Source organism: Pollachius pollachius (genome assembly GCF_949987615.1).
Source record: "Pollachius pollachius genome assembly, chromosome: 1".
NCBI classification, from domain to species: domain Eukaryota; kingdom Metazoa; phylum Chordata; class Actinopteri; order Gadiformes; family Gadidae; genus Pollachius; species Pollachius pollachius.
Genome location: NC_136934.1, coordinates 29,987,403 through 30,007,192, shown reverse-complemented (window position 1 = coordinate 30,007,192; position 19,790 = coordinate 29,987,403). Strand labels below are relative to the sequence as shown.

Here is a 19,790-nt window from a genome sequence, read left to right as displayed (position 1 = left end):
CTCCTCTCCACACTCACTCCTCCCCTCCTCCTTTCACTCTCCTCTCCTTCCCTCTCTCTCCTCCTCTCTCTCTCCTCTCCTCTCTCACCCCTCTCTGGCGCATCGCATCGCCTCACACAACACGGAAAGCCTCGCCATGCAACCCCGCAGCTTACCTGGGAGACCTGCTGCCGTCGCTCTCGGCTCCGGAGGAGATGTCTAGACACACGACCGAACCTGGCATCGCCATGTCACGTTTCAACTGATCACGGTTTATTTTATTTTATTATTTTGCATTCAAACGGAATTAGGGAACCACCACCGGTGCAGGGGGACCGGGTGGGTCTAAACCCGAGCACCTTGTGGGTCTGAGGAGCGCGCCGCACGCACACCTACGATGGGCTGCAGCTGGCCTCTGCTTCTGCTGGCTCTCCTCGCCATGGAGAGAGGTGAGACACTTCTCTATCGCTCGTCGTTTTAATGGCACTTTCAACTCGCTGGAACGACTCGCTATCGCGCGCGTGTGGGTGTGTGTGTGCGTTTGCGTGTGTGTATGTGTGCGCGCGTGTGTTTGTGTGTTTGTTTTTTGTGTGCATTTTCCGGCAAGTTGGAAACGACCACGCGTACGTGCGTGATGAACAGGCATGTGCATGCATGTGTTGATCAGATGAGGGACTTTCAGATTAGACGTTTGGTGATGTTATTCCGGAGAGAGAGAAGGAGATCTAATGAGCCGCTCATCGCTTTGTCCCCATCAGTCTCCTCCAGTGCGACCATACCGTCACATCCCGGCACCATGATGCCGGGACCATTTCACTCACGCAGGCGGTAGTTGGCATTGATTGGGGCTAATTGCGTTCCGAGACCTAAGGATGGTTGTAAACACATCAGTGTTGAGTGAAGGCTCCTGTTAGGCTAGATCTTCTGTTTGTCAACGTGTAGAAGTCTCCCATACGGCCAAGCAGTAACAGCCCGCCTGTCTTTGGATGTGCACACAGGATGCCACCTTAACCTCGTATTGACTTTCTGTCCTGTCTCACTGCCTGTGTGTCGGTCTTACCCTCTCCCCTGTCTCCCTGTGTGTCTGTCCTCTCTCTCCTGTCTCCCTGCCTGCCTGTCTGTCCTCTCTCTCCTGTCTCCCTGCCTGCCTGTCTGACCTCTCTCACCTGTCTCACTGCCTGTTTGTCTGTCCTCTCTCTCCTGTCTTCCTGCCTGTGTCTGTCCTCTCTATCCTGTCTTCCTGCCTGTGTGTCTGTCCTATCTCTCCTGTCTTCCTGCCTGTCTGCCCTCTCTCATCTTTCTCCCTGCCTGTCTGTCCTCTCTCTCCTGTCTCCCTGCCTGTCTGCCCTCTCTCTTCTTTCTCCCTGCCTGTCTGTCCTCTCTCTCCTGTCTCCCTGCATGTCTGTTGCTCCTACCCTCTATCCTGTCTCCATGCCTGTCCGTCTGTCCTCTCTCTCTTCTGTCTCACTGCCTGTGTGTCTGTCCTCTCTCTCCTGTCTCCCTGCCTGTGTGTCTGTCCTATCTCTCCTGTCTCCCAGCTTGTCTGTCTGTCCTCTCTCTTCTTTCTCCCTGCCTGTCTGTCCTCTCTCTCCTGTCTCCCTGCATGTCTGTTGCTCCTACCCTCTATCCTGTCTCCATGCCTGTCCGTCTGTCCTCTCTCTCTTCTGTCTCACTGCCTGTGTGTCTGTCCTCTCTCTCCTGTCTCCCTGCCTGTGTGTCTGTCCTATCTCTCCTGTCTCCCAGCCTGTCTGTCTGTCCTCTCTCTCCTGTCTCCCTGCCTGTCTGTCTGTCCTCTCTCTCCTTTCTCCCTGCCTATCTGTCCTCTTTCCTGTCCCCCTGCCTGTCTGTCCTCTCTCTCCTGTCTCCCTGCCTGTCTGTCTGTCCTCTCTCTCCTGTCTCCCTGCCTATCTGTCCTCTCTCTCCTGTCACCCTGCCTGTCTGTCCTCTCTCTCTTGTCTCCCTGCCTGTGTGTCTGTCTTACCCTCTCTCCTGCCTCCCTGCCTGTGTGTCTGTCTTACTCTCTCTCCTGTCTCCCTGCCTGTGTGTCTGTCTTACCCTCTCTCCTGCCTCCATGCCTGTTTGTCTGTCTTACCCTCTCTCCTGTCTCCCTGCCTGTGTGTCTGTCTTACTCTCTCTCCTGTCTCCCTGCCTGTGTGTCTGTCTTACCCTCTCTCCTGTCTCCCTGCCTTTGTCTCTGGCATCTTTTAAATCAAATCTCATTAAATCAATGTGGGAGAATTACAGCAAATAACTACAATCTATACAAAACAATGTTTACAATATGCAACATCTCGGTTTAGAATTGTGAATCACCAAAAGCTTAATTATAAATTAGGTCTACAACATGATATTAAATATTATTGTTCGTCATTTCCCTTTTGCTTTTTATGAAATCTGGCATGATGTCACTTATTTCAGCATACGATTCATTAATTACATTTTCTGTATTTGCATGAAGTTAACATCACGTTTCACTGTGAAGAGCTTCATACAGCAGTAGACCAGTGAGTCATCGTCCCTTAAGCGATCAAACAGACAGTACAGCACAGTACACATACACACGCACGCACGCATGCACACACACACACACACACACACACACACACACACACACACACAAATACAAACGCACACCATACATGGGCTGTCATGGCGATGCCATATTTCAAAGATTCCATGACAGAAAGGAAGCAAAATACAGGACCATCCAAAATGAAACACATGCAACCACACACACACACACACACCACCACATATACACACACACTCACACACACACGCACGCACACATGTACACAAACACATGTACACACACACACATGCACAAACACACACATACACACACACACACACACATCCATGCAAAGAGACACTCCCCCCTCAGCAGACGGCGTCCCAAGGAGCCGGCCCTGCGGTGGTTCAGGTCTGCATGAGCTGTCTCTTTGTCTGGCCTGTTCGCAGCAGGCCATGCATAATAAAGAGGCTGCTTCCGCCTTCACCTAGCGTGCTCTCTTTACTGGGGGACTCTGAGATCAGCAACATGCGCCCTAGTCCTGCTCAATTATAGACCTGATCATGTACCAGGGCACTTGGTCCATGATCCATGCATGTAATCTCTCTCTGTCTCTCTCATTTATATATATATATGCGCCCTAGCCTTGCTCAGAGCACTAATCACGGGCCTGCACATGGTCCATGGTCCAAACATGTAATCCTCACTGGTTTAGTCTACTCTCGGGCTCTGGTACATGGAACGAGCAGAGCCATAGTGAGTGTCATGAGACTCCTGGTTATCCGGCGATGCAGCCTGTGAAATACGTTGCTTCAGAGAGCTTTTTCGTTCAACGCACCTTTAATTAAAGGACAATTTACTTTTTTTTTTAATGTTGGCTAACATCTGCACCAGTGTCCTCTGCCGGTGAGTGTCCCTGCTTGTACTACTGGAAGTAATTATAGTTCTGGCAGTGGCGGCGACGCTCTAGAAAGTTCCGCTCGGATTGCTTCCGCCCGTCATCACTTTTCATCTGACAGCATTCCAGTTCACCTCCTCCTGCAGCGCCTCGTGCCCCCTGCTACACCCCCTGATGCACCTGCAGGAGTCATCAACTACCTCCTCCCCACGGCCTCTCCTGCGTCTCTCAATCTCTCTCTCTCGCTAACTCTCTCCCTTTTACCTTCACCTTTACTAACTACTATGAATTAAGAGACTCAAATTAGTATTGTGTGTGACTGCGTGTTTGCCATCTGTCAACGTGTGTGTATGTGTGAGTGTTTGCGTGTGTCTGTGTGTGCGTGTGTAAGGTTGTGCATGTTTGTTTGTGTTTGTGTGAGGGCCCTAGGAGATAGCCTAGGCCCGGCAGAGCTAAGTGGTTCAGTAGAAATGTAAGCAGTTAATACTTACAGAGTCTGCATGTTGAGTTTGTTTGAGGATATTATTAAAGGAAATACCTTCCTTACACTGCTGTGTTTTCTCTCTTAAACACCTTGTTTCATTGACGGATAAATATAATGAATTTTGTCAACATTTGTGCAAACCCAAATTCTTAACACTTAACACAATGCAAAAATCAATTACTGTATGCCACATACAGTCTTATTAAGTTAGCTTTCTCCTATAGGTTGTAATACAAACATTTATATCAAATACTTATATCAAATATCAAATATTTAGCCCAAAAATGACATCGCCATCATGTCCAGACAATGCCTTAGAGAGGCAGACTAATGCTAATGCTGTAGTAATATTTATGTTATACAGTAAAATATGGCCCATAAAGTACCTGAACATGAAGCCAGGCGTGTTCTGAGTCACCGCCATTCACTCAACCCTTCCAACCACCACAAGAAGCTTGTTTTATTTTCACCTTCCAGTAAGCGATTCCCTTTCGGGGCCGTTATCATGGAAACCCACAATTCAATACTCAAAATGGAATGCGTGTTTTATTGCAGCAAAGCTTTCCAACGCACACAAGCTATGGGGTCTTTAATCATATAAGTCTGGCTTGTCCAACTGTGAATGTGTGTGGGGTGAGGCCAAATGTAGGGTCTGTTCGCCAAACTGAGTACTACGGGCCCTATTTTAAAGGACTGAAATGCAACTGAGAAATGCAAGACACAAGTAGCTATGTGGGCGGATCTCTGTCGCTGTTGCTATTATAGAGCTCGTAAGTACGCCCCTTCCGGTAGACCCCCCATGGGACCTCTCGGCGAGGATAATTAGAATGGGAGTCAATGGAAAGATATGAATTATTTTCTGATCCCAGTCATTAAATGCCTATGTTTTGTGTGGGTCCAAATAACAATTTTTCACGTAAAGAGTTTGACCGTTTATTGTGCAATTGTTCAGTTAAAAGCTGTAGAGAAAACACAATGAGAAAGACTACACGTCTCGTATGTGACGTCACGCTCCCTGCGACTGGTGCGGACAAGATCGCCAATCTCCCCATCGGCATAACTGAAAATCTACAAATGCCCCGACTTATAATGGTTTTCACCTCTTTCGATGCTGTGAAGTGGAGCAGAGAGATCGCCATGTCTGTACCATGGACACATTAAAGAATGGACCAAGGACTGAAAAATGGCCGTGCATTCATTCCTATGAAAACTGCTCAATGGTGCAGGGGAACATCAAGGAGAGATTTGCTTCCACATCATGGGCACCTAGACACGCCCTAGTCCATGACGTACCGGATGCAGAAATATTCTCGTTAACTAGCATTGTTAGCATTGTAGCATCATCAGTGAGAGATCTGAGCGAGCACAGTCGCATTGTTTACCGACCATGGAAGTATAAGTTAATAACCCCCCCCCCCCCCCGATGATTCTCTATATGTGATCTTTAAATTACACTCCTCCTGCCATCTGGACAACAATTAGTATTTAACAATTATTATGGCGGGCCAAAACAACATTTGTTTAACTAAGACTCCTTTCAGCTGCCCACTCCTCTTCCTGCAAAAAATACATCGATAAAATAAAACGCTTGAGGTGGCGTTTTGAAAAGAGAAAATTTACATTTTATTCGTACATGGTATCAAGATAATTATGAGCCTTTGATTGATAAAGATTTTTTTTGGGGAGACACATTCCTGTTCCCCACTTGTATTGGAGTGAAAGGGGATATCTACTTCATGAATCGAGGGACCCGTCCACAGCCCGCTAAACACGTGCAGTACCAGGCTTGGCCGCTGAGCACTGGTGGATTCCGGAAGTATGCACTGTTCCTGGGGGCCTGTGCTGTGTTCGAATATTCGTACTTACTAGCCTTAGTTTGAGTACGTAGGGTGTTACAATTCAAATCGGGCGCAAATAAGTGTACTGAAAGGACCCGGATGGTGTACTCAGAACGGTCAAATCGCGAAGTGTGGATCGATGTACACTTTTAGTACTCAACGGCAGCCATCTTAGCTACGTAGCAGAAGAGGGCGGAGCCAGGCTGAGCCAAAGTCGGCGCATTTTCCACATAGCCTGCATTGATAGTCATTTTGTAGTTTTTATAGCTTGCTAGGCGTAAAGTGTTCACCGTGCAAAGCAGGATGTTTATTGCGGGGGAGGAGCCGCGGCGGCAGTCGTGATCGTAATTTCCGGTTATTGCACCACGGAGTATTCGATTTGGAACAACACTGACATCTGAAAATTAGTGCACTTAGTGAGTGCGGATAGTGTACTACGTTTAAGTGTACTCATGGAAGTATGGATATCGGAACACAGCACTGGTCTGTACCAGAGTGGTGGTGACGTATATCATTCGCGTCGAGAGCAGCGAGGGGCTGTAGTTCACAAAGCGGCCGCAAACAAAACCTAACATTATCAAACTACTTCTACGCATTTTTTTTTTTGATTTCTTTGCATGAAAAATTATAATTTAAATCCACAAACAACATATGTGTAATCCAGGGCATATAAAGACTGTTGACCAGAAAATAATCACTTTCTCTCCATTGAAACCCATTCATATTTTACGATCTCAGAGGTCCCATGGGAGTCTATCGAAAGGGGCGGACTTACGAGCTCTATAGAGTGGCGAAGTCACGCCCCTTCCGGTAGAGCCCATGGGACCTATTAGATCGAAAAATATGAATGGGTTTCAATGGAGACAACGTAGTTATCTTCTGGTCCCAGTCTTTATATGCCCCGGATTACACATATTGTGGCGAGCAGCACGGGAAGGACAAGACGGGAGCCCAGGTTCAGCAGTTATACAACTCTGGTGCCCCTTACACCGCACGACTACGAGAGTTGCCTTTATTTGACGCACCAACAATGAATAAGGAAAACAGCACACCCAACAAACAAACATGTCATAGTCAGTGACGTGGCGGCAACGATACACACACATGTTAACATTAAACAACACACAACTACACACAACCCCGAACCCATTAACCCAACTTAACCTAACAACAATACAAGTTGATAAAAGCCCCTTTTGTCAACTGACAACCCCAATTCCCAGGACCCCCTGCGCGACCCGGAGGAGTCGCCACACAGCCCCCACCTTAGGGGTCAGACGTCCCGACGACCCCAACACCCATCACACAGTCGTAAAAGTTCCGGTGGCGGCCCCATTGCGGCGCAGCCTTCCCTCCCTGGTTGGGACGCCCGTCTCCCACAGTCTGTAGAAGCCCTGGGGGTGTGGTCGGGGACCACCTCCATCGCCACCAGGTTCCACTGTAGGGGGGCTCTGGAGCGCCGTTCGGGCACCCCATCCTCCACCGCCCTCTAACATCTGGCCCTCTGACGGCCACGCCGGTGGATGGGATGAGGATGGGTGGCACGCTTAGGGTTGGGTATTGTTTGGGTTTTATCCGATACCGGTGCCTAATCGGTACTTTTCAAACGGTTCTGATGCTAAAACGGTTCTCGAACCGGTACTTAAAAAAACGAAACCGCATACACTTAAATACATGCAAAAGCCGAAAGTCAGCGGACACTGAGTTGAATGGCAACAGTGTTTGCTAGCCTACTTGATATACAAGATTTACGGTTAGCATTAAATTACTCAAGTTATCAGAAGAGGAAAGGCTGCTGTGAGTGCTGTGACTGATGAATATCTTTTGAAAAAATAAAAAATACAAATAATATTAATTACTCGCTGAAAGCGCCATGCGTGCATGGCGCAAGATTACTGCCAAAGTCATATTAAGTAATATAACACAGGTGCGCAAAGCAGCCACAGGAGACGCCAAAATTGTTTTCAACCGCTCGGTTGAAAACAATTTTGTGGAGCAGAGAGATCGCCATGTCTGTACCAGAGTTCCAAGTGCGGGTGGTGACGTATATCATTCGTGTCGAGAGCACCGAAGAGCTATAGTTCACAAAGCGGCCTCACACAAAACCTAACATTATCAAACTTCTTCCCAATTTTTTTTAGTTTTCTTTGCATGAAAAATGATCATTTAAATCGACAAACATGTGTAATCCAGGGCATATAAAGACTAGGACCAGAAAATAATTACTTTCTCTCCATTGAAACCCATTCATACTTTTCGATCTCATTGGTCCCATGGGCTCTACCGGAAGGGGCGCGACTTCGCCACTCTACCGGCGGATAAATGAATCTTGCGCCTAACGTTAATCTAAAATGGCCATTTTAGATTTACGTTAGGCGCAAGATTCATTCCGGGTTGGTCTGAATACCCGTAGATGTGTTTTGGACGTAACATGCAATAAACCAATGAGAGTGCCATCTCCCATTCCGTTTAAGAGCCATGAGCGTATTTGAACCTGACGAGTTGATAATTTGACAGCGCGTTTTCAGTCTCCGCTGAGACATGCAGGACCATGTGGCCAAATAATATGGCCTAATTTACCCATGGAATAGCGTTTTCTTCTACAATTTCAGAAACACTGAGTCGTCATGTAAATTTCGGCAAAGAGAACTTAACACATGATATGCGGTCCTTGTGGCCACAAATGTGGGTCTATTTAACGATATGCGGCAATACATTAACAAAAATCGTTTGTTACTAATATTGTATACATGATCGTTATCAACTTGTGGTCATAATATGCATGTGTCCCCCCATTAATATACATTGCCATGGACTGTATTATGCATTACGTGTTTAGTTTGCGTGTGTTTAAACAGATGGCTGCACAAACGTGCACCAAGCTTCACCTGCATTCATTCATTCTTTTAAAAACTCACTCGCGGTAAAACTGTTTTCTCACGATTGAATACTCATCAATCCTAAAAGTTATGGGCTTGTACACGATGTCTGTGTCAAGAAAATATGTGTTTGCTGTAGGCCTGGTGTTTGCAGATGCATTGATTTAAAAGTAGCCTACAACTTATTACCGCTGTATCCTTTGTTCTTTCGAAAATAATTTAACCAGCGTTATCATTTACCCTAAAACAAGACTTTTTTTTGGAAGGCTGTGATATACTTTGCTCGAGTTTATTATTATTATTATTATTATTATTATTATTATTATTATTATTATTATTATTATTATTATTATTATAATAATTATTTTAACGCATGGCATAGCCTACTACAGTGTTCAGTGGGCTGTTTCTATGCAGTTTCACACATATGAATAATCTTTGACATCATAATATTTAAATTAGGCTAATTGTGCCAGCCGAGTTGCACTTTTGGCATAATTTCCGGTCTCGGAGCATTTATTGCGTTCCTGTTCGTCTTTGTGATTGTGTCATGAAATTGGCTAATCGTTGGTTATTGTTAGCTACATTAACCTCTTTAGCAAACCAGCCCGAAAGCAAACTACACAACTTTGTAGACTCTGCTTTTCCCCGACATGCCTCTCAGGGCGCAAATGTAGTGGCACGGGGGAAAATCTGCTTTGCGCCAGGTGCAAACTAGGGATGGATTTAATGATTATTTTCCTTGATTCAGTTCGCCTCGGTCAGTTCGCCAAGAAGAATCGTTCGTTCGGTCCAGTTTCCAGTAGCGGTGAATCAAATCATGGAATGCACGGTTCTCATTTGAGTCAGTCAGACTCAGCTCCTCCCTCGTTCTCATTCTCAAACGATCGTGGAAGTCGGTCATCAATCAACACAACATTACAACTTTAACCAAATGCAGCGGGATGGGGTGGGGGGGGGGGGGGGGGGGGGGTTAGTTGATTGGATGTTTAACATATCAGCAAGATAATAGACTTGATTAAGCAATGATGGTGGGGGTCCCGGTTGGAGAACGAACCATGAAAGAACGAGACAGATTGACGAGACATTCAAATATTTGATTAATCTGGCATGACACAGAAAGGATAAAGACAGAATGCATTTACCATTTCACTGATATTGAATCGTATTATTGTACGCTCGCTCACTAAGCCTCTTCCCTCTTCACCACTCACAGTCAGTGAACGAACAGCGAGTCAGTGACTAGTGGGTCTGGGAGGAGTCGAGTCTGAGAATGAACGAGACGAACGAGGGAGAACAATCAGTTCGGTTCGTTCTTGTCAAAGATTTGTTCATTTGAACTGGTTCGGTTGCGAACGACCCATCACTAGTGCAAACTAGCAACGATACATGCATCGGTGTAGAAAGTCAATTGCACTGGGTGCAAGATAGGGCCCTAAAAGTACATGGTCCAATGAAGACCATGCAGTGTAGTAAAATAACACAATATGCTATGATCCCGTTATATTATTGACTGTTCCAGCTTCATGCAACATTGAGTCAATGTGTGTCATGGACGGCAAGAAAGCATCTCTCCCCCTCGGATTGGTTCCCCATGTGATGGCTTGTTTTGGGTCACTGTAATCTTGCGCCTTTCCCGACGATCAATATTAATATGTAATTGGGGGCCCTATTGAGCAAATAGGACCTCGCTGCTGTGGTCAATGGACCTCTCTCTCCCTCTCTCTCTCACTCTCTCTGTTACTCCAACTCCCTCTCTCTCTCTCTCTCTCTCTCTCTCTCTCTCTCTCTCTCTCTCTCATATTTTTGAAAATGTAATGTAATCTAAAAGATTGCATCTGTGGCCGAAGAATGATTCTAGCTGGAAGCGACCGTCCAATCTGTCCTTATGCTCTCTCTCCCCCTTCCTAGGTTCCTCACCGTAAATCTGTAAAGAAAATGATTCAGTCCCTCCCTACTTTCCCGCCACTTGCATTTCGTCCTCATTTATTATTTTGGTATGAAATGTTTCTTTAGGTATAGTCAAGAAAATACCAAACCCTATTTGTGTATTTATACATGGCCCATTTAGCCATCTGTAAGGGAATATATCCTACATTCTAGTGTCGTATAGGGATCCCAGCCCTTTTGTGTACACAGTACACAGGTATACATTTATTATTATATTCATCCCAACTATTTTTCATTTAGCGTTCTGAAGGAAGGAGGAAGGAAGGGAGAGAGGGAGGAAGGGAAGAAGGAAGAGAGGGAGGAAGGAAGGAAGAGAGGGAGGAAGGAAAGAAGGGAGAGAGGGAGGAAGGAAAGAAGGGAGGGAGGGAGGAAGGAAAGAAGGAACAGAGGAAGGAAGAAGAGAAGGGAGAGAGGGAGGAAGGAAAGAAGGAAGGAAGAAAGGAATGGATGAAAGAATGAAGGAAACTCGTGTCTGACCTGGGGTCATACACAACCTGGCCTAGGGTCTCCTTTGCACTTGTGCTGTGCCAGTGAGGTGTGTGCGTGTTTCTGTGTGTATGTGCTGGTGTGCGTGTGTGTATGTGTGTGTGTGTGTGTGTGTGTGTGTGTGTGTGTGTGTGTGTGTGTGTGTGTGTGTGTGTGTGTGTGTGTGTGTGTGTGTTGTGGTGCCAGGGCCCCGGCTCCAGGGTCTAATGGGGAGCCATGTTTAAATATTCATGCTGTCACGTTGCATTATTTTGCACGAGCAAATAACCTGACTACAACTTGAGCTCGGCGCAACATGACCAACATTTAGTGTGGGAGTTCCTAGCCCGATGCGAGGTCACTCCTGTAGGGGGGGGGGGCCAGAAGAAGAAGGTCATGTTCGCAGGTTTAACTTCACAGCAGTTTGTCCTGACTTTCATCTTAATCTGTCACAACAACTGTTATTCTGTTGGATTAAATTTCTTTTGCGAAAGTCAAATCTAATGCTCACCAAATTGTACTATGTTACTTACTTTCTAACTTATATTATAATATTTATTTATTATTTACTCATTGACATTGGTCTAATAAAGGAATGTATAGAAAGATATAACCATTACACGAGAGTACAAACAATGCTGCATCACAGATTAACATGGAGACAAATACACCTAGAGGAAAAGGCCAATGACAGAGCTGGAAACGATAAAGAACAGCCCACCCGCGCCGTATTGACGTGTGTCAGATTAACATGGGCAGGGGGTAATAAAGGGACAGTTGCTGTCAGCCCCACAGATAGATGGAGATAACAGGAAGCAGGAAGTGCGACGGAGGGAGAGAGACAGAGGGGAAAAAGGATGACGAGAAGAGTAGATATGATGATGATGATGATGATGATGATGATGATGATGTTGATGATTTAAAGCAGTGAGGCAGGGAGAGAACGAAAAAGGAAAAATGTCAAAGAGGAAATGAATTGTGAGAGGATGGGCAAAACAGGAAAGAGGAGGGAGGTAAGAGGAGCTGGGGGCTGGGTGTGCGGTGTGTGATTAGAGGCATCATTGATCCAAGTGGCCGTACATCATTTGCGCTCAGTGAACACAGCTAGGCTACCAGGGGATGGGGGAGGGGAGGAGAGGGAAGGAGAGGGGAGGGGAAGAGAGAGATCAAGGTGGGAAAAATCCACTGCTGAGAGAGAGACAGAAAACCACAAACACTTACCGTAGAATATAGCTACGGCCAAGCCATGAAATATAAACTAAGTGGTGTATAACATTTATTTTTATCCCGGAGATGTGTTTTTTTGGATAATATTTTTTATGGATGGTGAAAGAAATGAGGAAACATAATTCCTTACATGGTTGATTTTGGTGTTGCGGTATGTGAGCGACTGGCGACGTAGCTGTACCTCGTATGCAGCCAGGGGGGCTCTGCTGAGTGATGGAAAGAACCAAAGGAAATGGGTGGTGAGAGATAGCGAGGGGCCATGAGAGAGAGAGAGAGAGAGAGAGAGAGAGAGAGATGGGAGGGACAGAGAAAGAGAGTGTGAAATAGAGAGCAAGTGACAGAGATCGGGGAAGATAGAAAATGGCCAGAGGAAGGAAGGAGGAAGAGTAGAGGTTTAGAGTGTTTCACACTAAAACACCCTCTGTGTGTGTTCGTGTTTGTGTGTGGGCCCACATGTTGGTGCGTCTGAGTCTGTGTGTGTGTGAATGTGCGTTTGTGTGTGCATGTGTGTTTGTGTGTGTGTGTGTGTGTGTGTGTATGTGTGTGTGTGTGTGTGTGTCTGCCCTGATAAGCAATGCCATGGTTCATAGACTCTCACCCACTCACACACACACACACACACACACACACACACACACACACACACACACACACACACACACACACACACACACACACACACACACACACACACACTCCAATAGCCTTCTGTGGTCTATGTAGCCGACCATATCCCTAGCAAGTAAAGGAACAGGGAGTCAACCAATCCCCTGAGATGAAAGCAAAACATGCCAGAGTACATGTTAACGGCAGACAACTGTTGTGTGTGTGCTCTGGACTAATGAGCCCTCCCACTGCAGGCGTCTTGGGGTCGGATACAGAGGAACGATTGGTGGAGCGCCTCCTGCACCCCAACCACTACAACAAACTGATCCGCCCGGCGACCAACGGCTCGGAGTTGGTGACCGTCACGCTCATGGTGTCCCTGGCCCAACTCATTAGTGTGGTGAGTCTCTTTTTGAGTGCGTGGGCATGTGCGTGCGTGTGTGCGTGAGTTTGCATGGGTTCTGCATTTGATAAATCTTGATCTTATCCATAAGCATGTATTTTTATTATTATCCTTGCAGCATGAGCGAGAGCAGGTGATGACTACCAACGTGTGGCTTACTCAGGTGAGCCATTTCTACCTATGCTACTTCAATACCTTTAGACACTTTCATACAAAGCATCTCAGAAGTGAGGCTGAGAACAATCACATCCCACATTCAAAATGTTAGAAACTACAAAAGTGCTGTACGACCACATGTCGTTGATACCAGGTAGTATAAGGTCTATCTGTGTCTTTCTCTGTTCATTGCTCATTTGCCTTAGCAGTTCTGGCGTGGTCTTTACTGTCAGAAGCAACGAATCCGTAACTGCTGCATAGAGGCCTGTCCATGAAGAATATTAACCTATTGTGAAGTGACACGGCTGAACCTAACCAATCATCAACACTTGGCAGAGTAATTATTGACTCAAAGATTTAAGGAGGAAACTCTGTCTCACTCCACCAATATAAATAGAAAGGCAGGCACATATATGTGTTTAAACTGTCTCTCATAAAAACAGACACATAAACACACACACACACACACACACACACACACACACACACACACACACAAAAAGTTATGATTTATGGGGTCATCATTGCTTTATGGCCGTCACAGTGTGGGAATGCAGGGGGAGAGAAGAGCATCCCAAGTTAGGGGGTTATATTATGAGCATAACGCATCACACTGGGGCATGCCTATAGTCTGGGCATCATAAACAAAAGCAAAAGTAAAATATGGCACCGGACCAACATACGTCTTGATGGATCAATGGGGGATATTATGACCTACACTGAGACAAGCAAGGACGGGCTAGGTCCTCTGCAGGGACACAGCGAGACCTACCCACAGGGACGAGGGACAGAGAAGGACCGGGAGTTAATCAAATACAAAGGAAACTCCTCATGTCACTCAATCCTCTCACACTATGACTGAATAACTTAAAGTTTGTCGAGAGGACACAAGGATTTACTTATCATACGGAGAGAGCTGATGGATCGATGAACAGATTAATGGATTAATTGAGAGAGAGAGAGATAGAGAGACAGACAGACAGACAGACAGACAGACAGACAGATAGAGAGATAGATAGACAGATAGACAGATAGACAGATAGACAGATAGACAGATAGATAGATAGATAGATAGATAGATAGATAGATAGATAGATAGATAATTTATCAATTAATGAATGTCCGAGCATTTCACTGCTTATCATCTTTATCGATTGTTTTGTTGGTTTATTCCTCCTCCCAGGAGTGGCAGGACTACCGTCTAAGCTGGATCCCCGAGGAGTACGACGGCATGCTGAAGGTCAGGCTGCCCTCCAAACACATTTGGCTGCCTGACGTGGTCCTCTACAACAAGTGAGTAACATACACACGTGCACACACACACACACAACACACACACACACACACACACACACACACACACACATTGCCAAATGACTCATTATAGAAATGAATATGAATAGAAAGTCTAGCCCATATGTAGTAATCCATGGCTTAGTTTAATTGCACTGTCGTCAATATCAAGGTGAGGGGTTCCTGTACTTTATGACAGATGATTCACTGTACTGAGTAGTATAAGGCAGGATTACTCTTCTACATTAACGTGGTAGAAGTACCATTACAGTGTGTTGTTCTACAGCTGCTGTCATTTCCTTTCATATGGGATTAACCAAAATGACTTATCCCCTACAGCCGCTTAGTCAGCACACATGACTGCACACGATGCCTGTCACTCATACACCTAACCTCATCCTAGCCACTCGGAAGGTGAGGGAAGACACGTAGACGCAGTAATCCAGGTTAGGGTGAGGAACTCATCGCATGCTACATACTTTGTACACACACATATGCATGTGTACGCATGTACAACATCCAAAGCACCCAGGGAGTGGGGGGTGGTGAGGTGCTCTGCTTTGGTTCTCGTGGGGAACTGGTTTCTCTAATGGCCGCCGCGGATCACCACTCCTCCCCAGCATCTAATTATACATCAAACAATGACCAAGAACATCACAAATATATTTCACCTGGCTTTTTGGCAAAAACTGTGCATGGTGAGTAATGCCCTGGTTAATAAACTTCAAAAAACATACCATAGCAATTGCAGCAGTTTAGTATGCTGTCTTAAATCAAGGCACAATGTTTCAGACCAGTCATCCTATTTCTGAGCAGAGCTTAAGGCAGACCTGAGAGTGAATTACCAGAGTCCAGTGATCTGTCTGCTCTTCTCATGTTTCTCTGTGTTCCTCACCAAGCAGCCTTAGCCACCTGAGCCCTGATACACTGATCGCCTTACCCCGTCCACACATGCAGTTTCCGCTGTGTTTTATACAGGCTGATTCAAACCTGACCTAACCGTCACTTCATTGTAAAGAGGATTCATGCCTCATGTAAGAGTCATATTCTATTGCGTGTGACTTCAATTAAATTGGATTAAAACGTGACAAAATAGATAGGTGGGATATCTGGGAAATGTGTTTTAATAGCGGTCTCTTGTCTCGTGGACATTTTGTCTCCTGTCTTCCAATCGCCCCTGTGTGTGTGTTTGGTTCCGAAATGAAACAGTAAACCAGGCATTGCTTGCCTGTGCTTATGTATGTGTGCATGTGTGTGGTGTTCGTACGTGTTATTTTTTTGTGTGCGTGTGTGTGTGTGTGTGTGTGTGTGTGTGTTTGTGTGTATGAGAGGATGTTTGAACGGTGTAATAGATTAGTAAGCATATGAAGAGGTAATACAATAATAAGGTACAAAGAGAAATAGACATTTAACAGCACTCATGGGAGGACATACATCATCCATTGTTAGGGAAATTGAATTGAATTAAATCTGTGCTTGAATTCTTCTTTTCCATCTCACACCCTCCACCTCCCTCACCTCCTTCCTCTCCTCCTACTGCTCCCCCTCCTCCTCCCTCTCCTCCCTCTCCTCCACCCCTTTCCTTCCCTCCTCCTCCTCCCCCTTCCTCCTCCTCCTCCCCCTCCTCCCTCTCCCCCTCCTCCCTCTCCTCCCCCTCTCCTCTTTTCCTCCCTCTCCCGCTCCTCCTCCTCCACCTCCCTCTCCATCCTCTCCTCCTCCCTCTCCCCCTCCTCCTCCTCTCAGCGCTGATGGGATGTACGAGGTGTCCTTCTACTCCAACGCGGTGGTCTCCCACGACGGCAGCATCTTCTGGCTGCCGCCGGCCATCTACAAGTCGGCCTGCAAGATAGAGGTGAAGCACTTCCCCTTCGACCAGCAGAACTGCACGCTGCGCTTCCGCTCGTGGACCTACGACCGCACCGAGCTGGACCTGGTGCTACGCACCGACGTGGCCTGCATGGACGACTTCACGCCCAGTGGCGAGTGGGACATCATCGCCCTGCCAGGCCGCCGTAACGAGAACCCGGCCGACCCCACCTACGTGGACATCACCTACGACTTCGTCATCCGCCGCAAGCCGCTGTTCTACACCATCAACCTCATCATCCCCTGCGTGCTCATCACCTCGCTGGCCATCCTGGTGTTCTACCTGCCGTCCGACTGCGGCGAGAAGATGACCCTGTGCATCTCTGTGCTGCTGGCGCTCACCGTCTTCCTGCTGCTCATCTCCAAGATCGTCCCGCCCACCTCGCTGGACGTGCCGCTGGTGGGCAAGTACCTGATGTTCACCATGGTGCTGGTCACCTTCTCCATCGTCACGAGCGTGTGCGTGCTCAACGTGCACCACCGCTCACCAACCACGCACACCATGCCACCGTGGGTCAAGCTGGTATTCCTCAACAAGCTGCCCGCGCTGCTCTTCATGCAGCAGCCGCGGAACAGTTGTGAGCGCCAGCGGCTGCGGCAGAGACGGAAGGCTCAGGAAAAGAGGGCCGGGGGCCGCGGGGGGGAGGTCGGGGGACTCATGGTTGGGTTGGGGCTTGGGGGGGCTGGGGGTGGGGGAGGCGGGTTCGGCAAGGAGAACACCAGCCCCTGCACCTGCTATGTCAACCGGGCGTCTGTCCAAAAGTTTGGGGGGGAGCTGGAGGATGCAGGAGGAGGCGGCGTGACCAACACGCTGGATGGTCTGAACGGGGTCCGGGAGGGCCAGGAGGGGGCCTCCAGGGACCTGCCCCGGGGAAAGCCGGCTCCAGGGGGGCCTGTTTTGACCCAGGCCCTGCTGGGACAGGCCTGTCCTGGGTTTGAGGAGGCTGTGGATGGGGTGCGGTTCATCGCAAACCACATGAAGACCGAAGACGATGACCTGAGTGTGAGTATCATCAATAGTAGTTTTATCAATGGGAAATCTTTTGTTCATTACAATGCATTGGTATCTTTGGGTGCTAGTGCTAGTTGTTTATCATTTACATTTATGACTTATACAAAATCCAACAGTTCAACTATATCACAATACTAACTACACAATAAACTGTAAATGAAACAGTTTGCTTTACATTTACAGACGAAAAATGGGGAAACAAAATATATCAAAAATGTATTCATTCAGTTCTTTGGATCAGGTCTCTTGTTAAAAGAGCCGGCCTGTATTTGTTGTGTAAGCACCACCGGTTGGCCCATGCCACCAGGCTGCTGGTTACAGAGAGCAGGAAGCTAGCCATCCAGGCAGCTCTCTGAATATTTACTCAGGGTAGTAATTATAGATGCTGATGCGTGACGTCAGCGCCCAGAGACAGCGCAGGCTGGGCTCTCCTTGATGTGGAACAGCACAGCACAGGGATACAGGGATGCACTGCGCTTTAGCTTCTCTGGGAAAGGCCTCCTCATCCTCTTCCTCCTCCTCTTCCTCCTCCTCTTCCTCAACCTCCTCCTCCTCATCTTCCTCCTTCACCTCCTCCTCTTCCTCCTTCTCTTCCTTTGTTCCTTATCCTCCTCCATAAAGGAAGGGTCTCACTGACATTCAGGAATCCGCCGCCATCATTCTGTCAGATCATTTCCATATTTACCCACCCGTCGCCATGCCAACCGTGCTTGTTAAGGGCCTCCCCCTTTTGGCATGATGGCTCATCGCTGCTCCCCTCCCCTCCTCCCAGACTCCTTATCACAGGCCCACAGTGCTGTGTCTCTGCTGTTCCACTCATCTACCAGCCGCGCACGCCCTCCCCTCCTCCTTGTCTCGTGGCAGAACTCATCACCAGAGAATTACTCTCCTCTATCTAGTGTTACCCCTCCCCCTCCCCCTATCCCCTCCCCCTCCATAGGGAAGGTAACAGTGAGTGGGCGAGAGATCAGGGAGGAGGGAGATAGGGTGGAGATGAGTGAAGATGTTGATTTGATTTGATTTGTTCCTCTCTTAAAACCTCCCCTCTTGTCTCCCCTCCCCACTTCCACAGGTGAGCGAGGACTGGAAGTACGTTGCTATGGTGATTGACCGACTCTTCCTGTGGATCTTTGTGTTTGTGTGCGTGTTCGGCACGGTGGGCATGTTCCTGCAGCCCCTCTTCCAGAACTACACGGCTAAGACCATCACCAGCACCGCGGGCTGAGGCCCCCCTGCAAAGCTGCTGGCCAACAGCTCCCGCCCCCCCACCCCCTCCCAGCCAATCAGCACAGCATACAGGGCGGAAAGGGGGAGGACACCGAGGGTCCTTCTCATCTGGAAGGAGAAGGACTCTGAGAACTTAGACCACACCCATTATCTTTGTAGTCAGGAATCTGTTTTTCGCAAAAAGGATAAACTTTTGTTCGGTGAGGACAGATAGACGTTGTTTTACGGTTCTGCAGTGTTTTCCCTGAGACGGTCCATTTGGGACTCGACCTCCCTGACCCTTAACCCAGTGGAAAGGTTGGCGTCTCAGGAGCCAGTCCTGGTTGTGAGGACGCCCTGGGTTCCTGACCTCTGTGGTGTACAGACAGGCCGGACATTGGGATTTGCCCGCGGCCACAGGCTTCCCTCGGTCGGGACTCCAGTGGGACCGCGAGCGACGTCACTTTAGCAACACGGTCAAGGGGAGGGAGGGTCAGAGGGACATCAATGTACCTTCTTTGATTTCAGTTTGAGTTTGTTTTCCAAACCGTCTTACTCCATCTGGCTGATCCAGTACAGGTTATTATAGAATAGCGGTTGACCACAGCACAGCTCTGCATATAATATTGTTGGGACTTCTCTATGTGTTCATGCTCATACCCGGCCTGCTCACGACCGGGAGGCGTGGTGAGTCCCAAAGCTACAATAAGAATGTGATATAAACTGATGTATACACAGCCTATCTGCTCATGCACACTGAGCAGATAGGTGTACAAGCAGCTGATAGGGAATGAATATAAGATATACATACACAACTCTGATGGAGCGACAGACACGTTCTGGAAATCAAGGGGATAAATTTAGTATTGACTTTGCATGAACAGAACTCTGCACAATGTAGACAGGACAGGGGGTTGGAGGGAACAGCTATGGTACAAGATGAAGGATCTGCCTTCCAATATGATGGTCAGAAGACACAACTTGAGTTAAGAGGAAGCAAAACGTATGTTTGTGCT

General features: G+C 47.5%; 1 protein-coding gene across 1 annotated transcript; it reads left to right on the top strand.

Moving 5' to 3' along the window:
• Positions 1–376: 376 nt before the first annotated feature.
• Positions 377–18,793, top strand: chrnb2 (cholinergic receptor, nicotinic, beta 2; the record flags this gene model as incomplete). Its single annotated transcript, XM_079748904.1, has 6 exons — positions 377–428; positions 13,093–13,238; positions 13,360–13,404; positions 14,581–14,690; positions 16,434–17,559; positions 18,641–18,793. 6 exons carry the CDS (start codon positions 377–379, stop codon positions 18,791–18,793), a joined length of 1,632 nt encoding a protein of 543 aa, XP_079605030.1.
• Between the last annotated feature and the right edge of the window lie 997 nt (positions 18,794–19,790).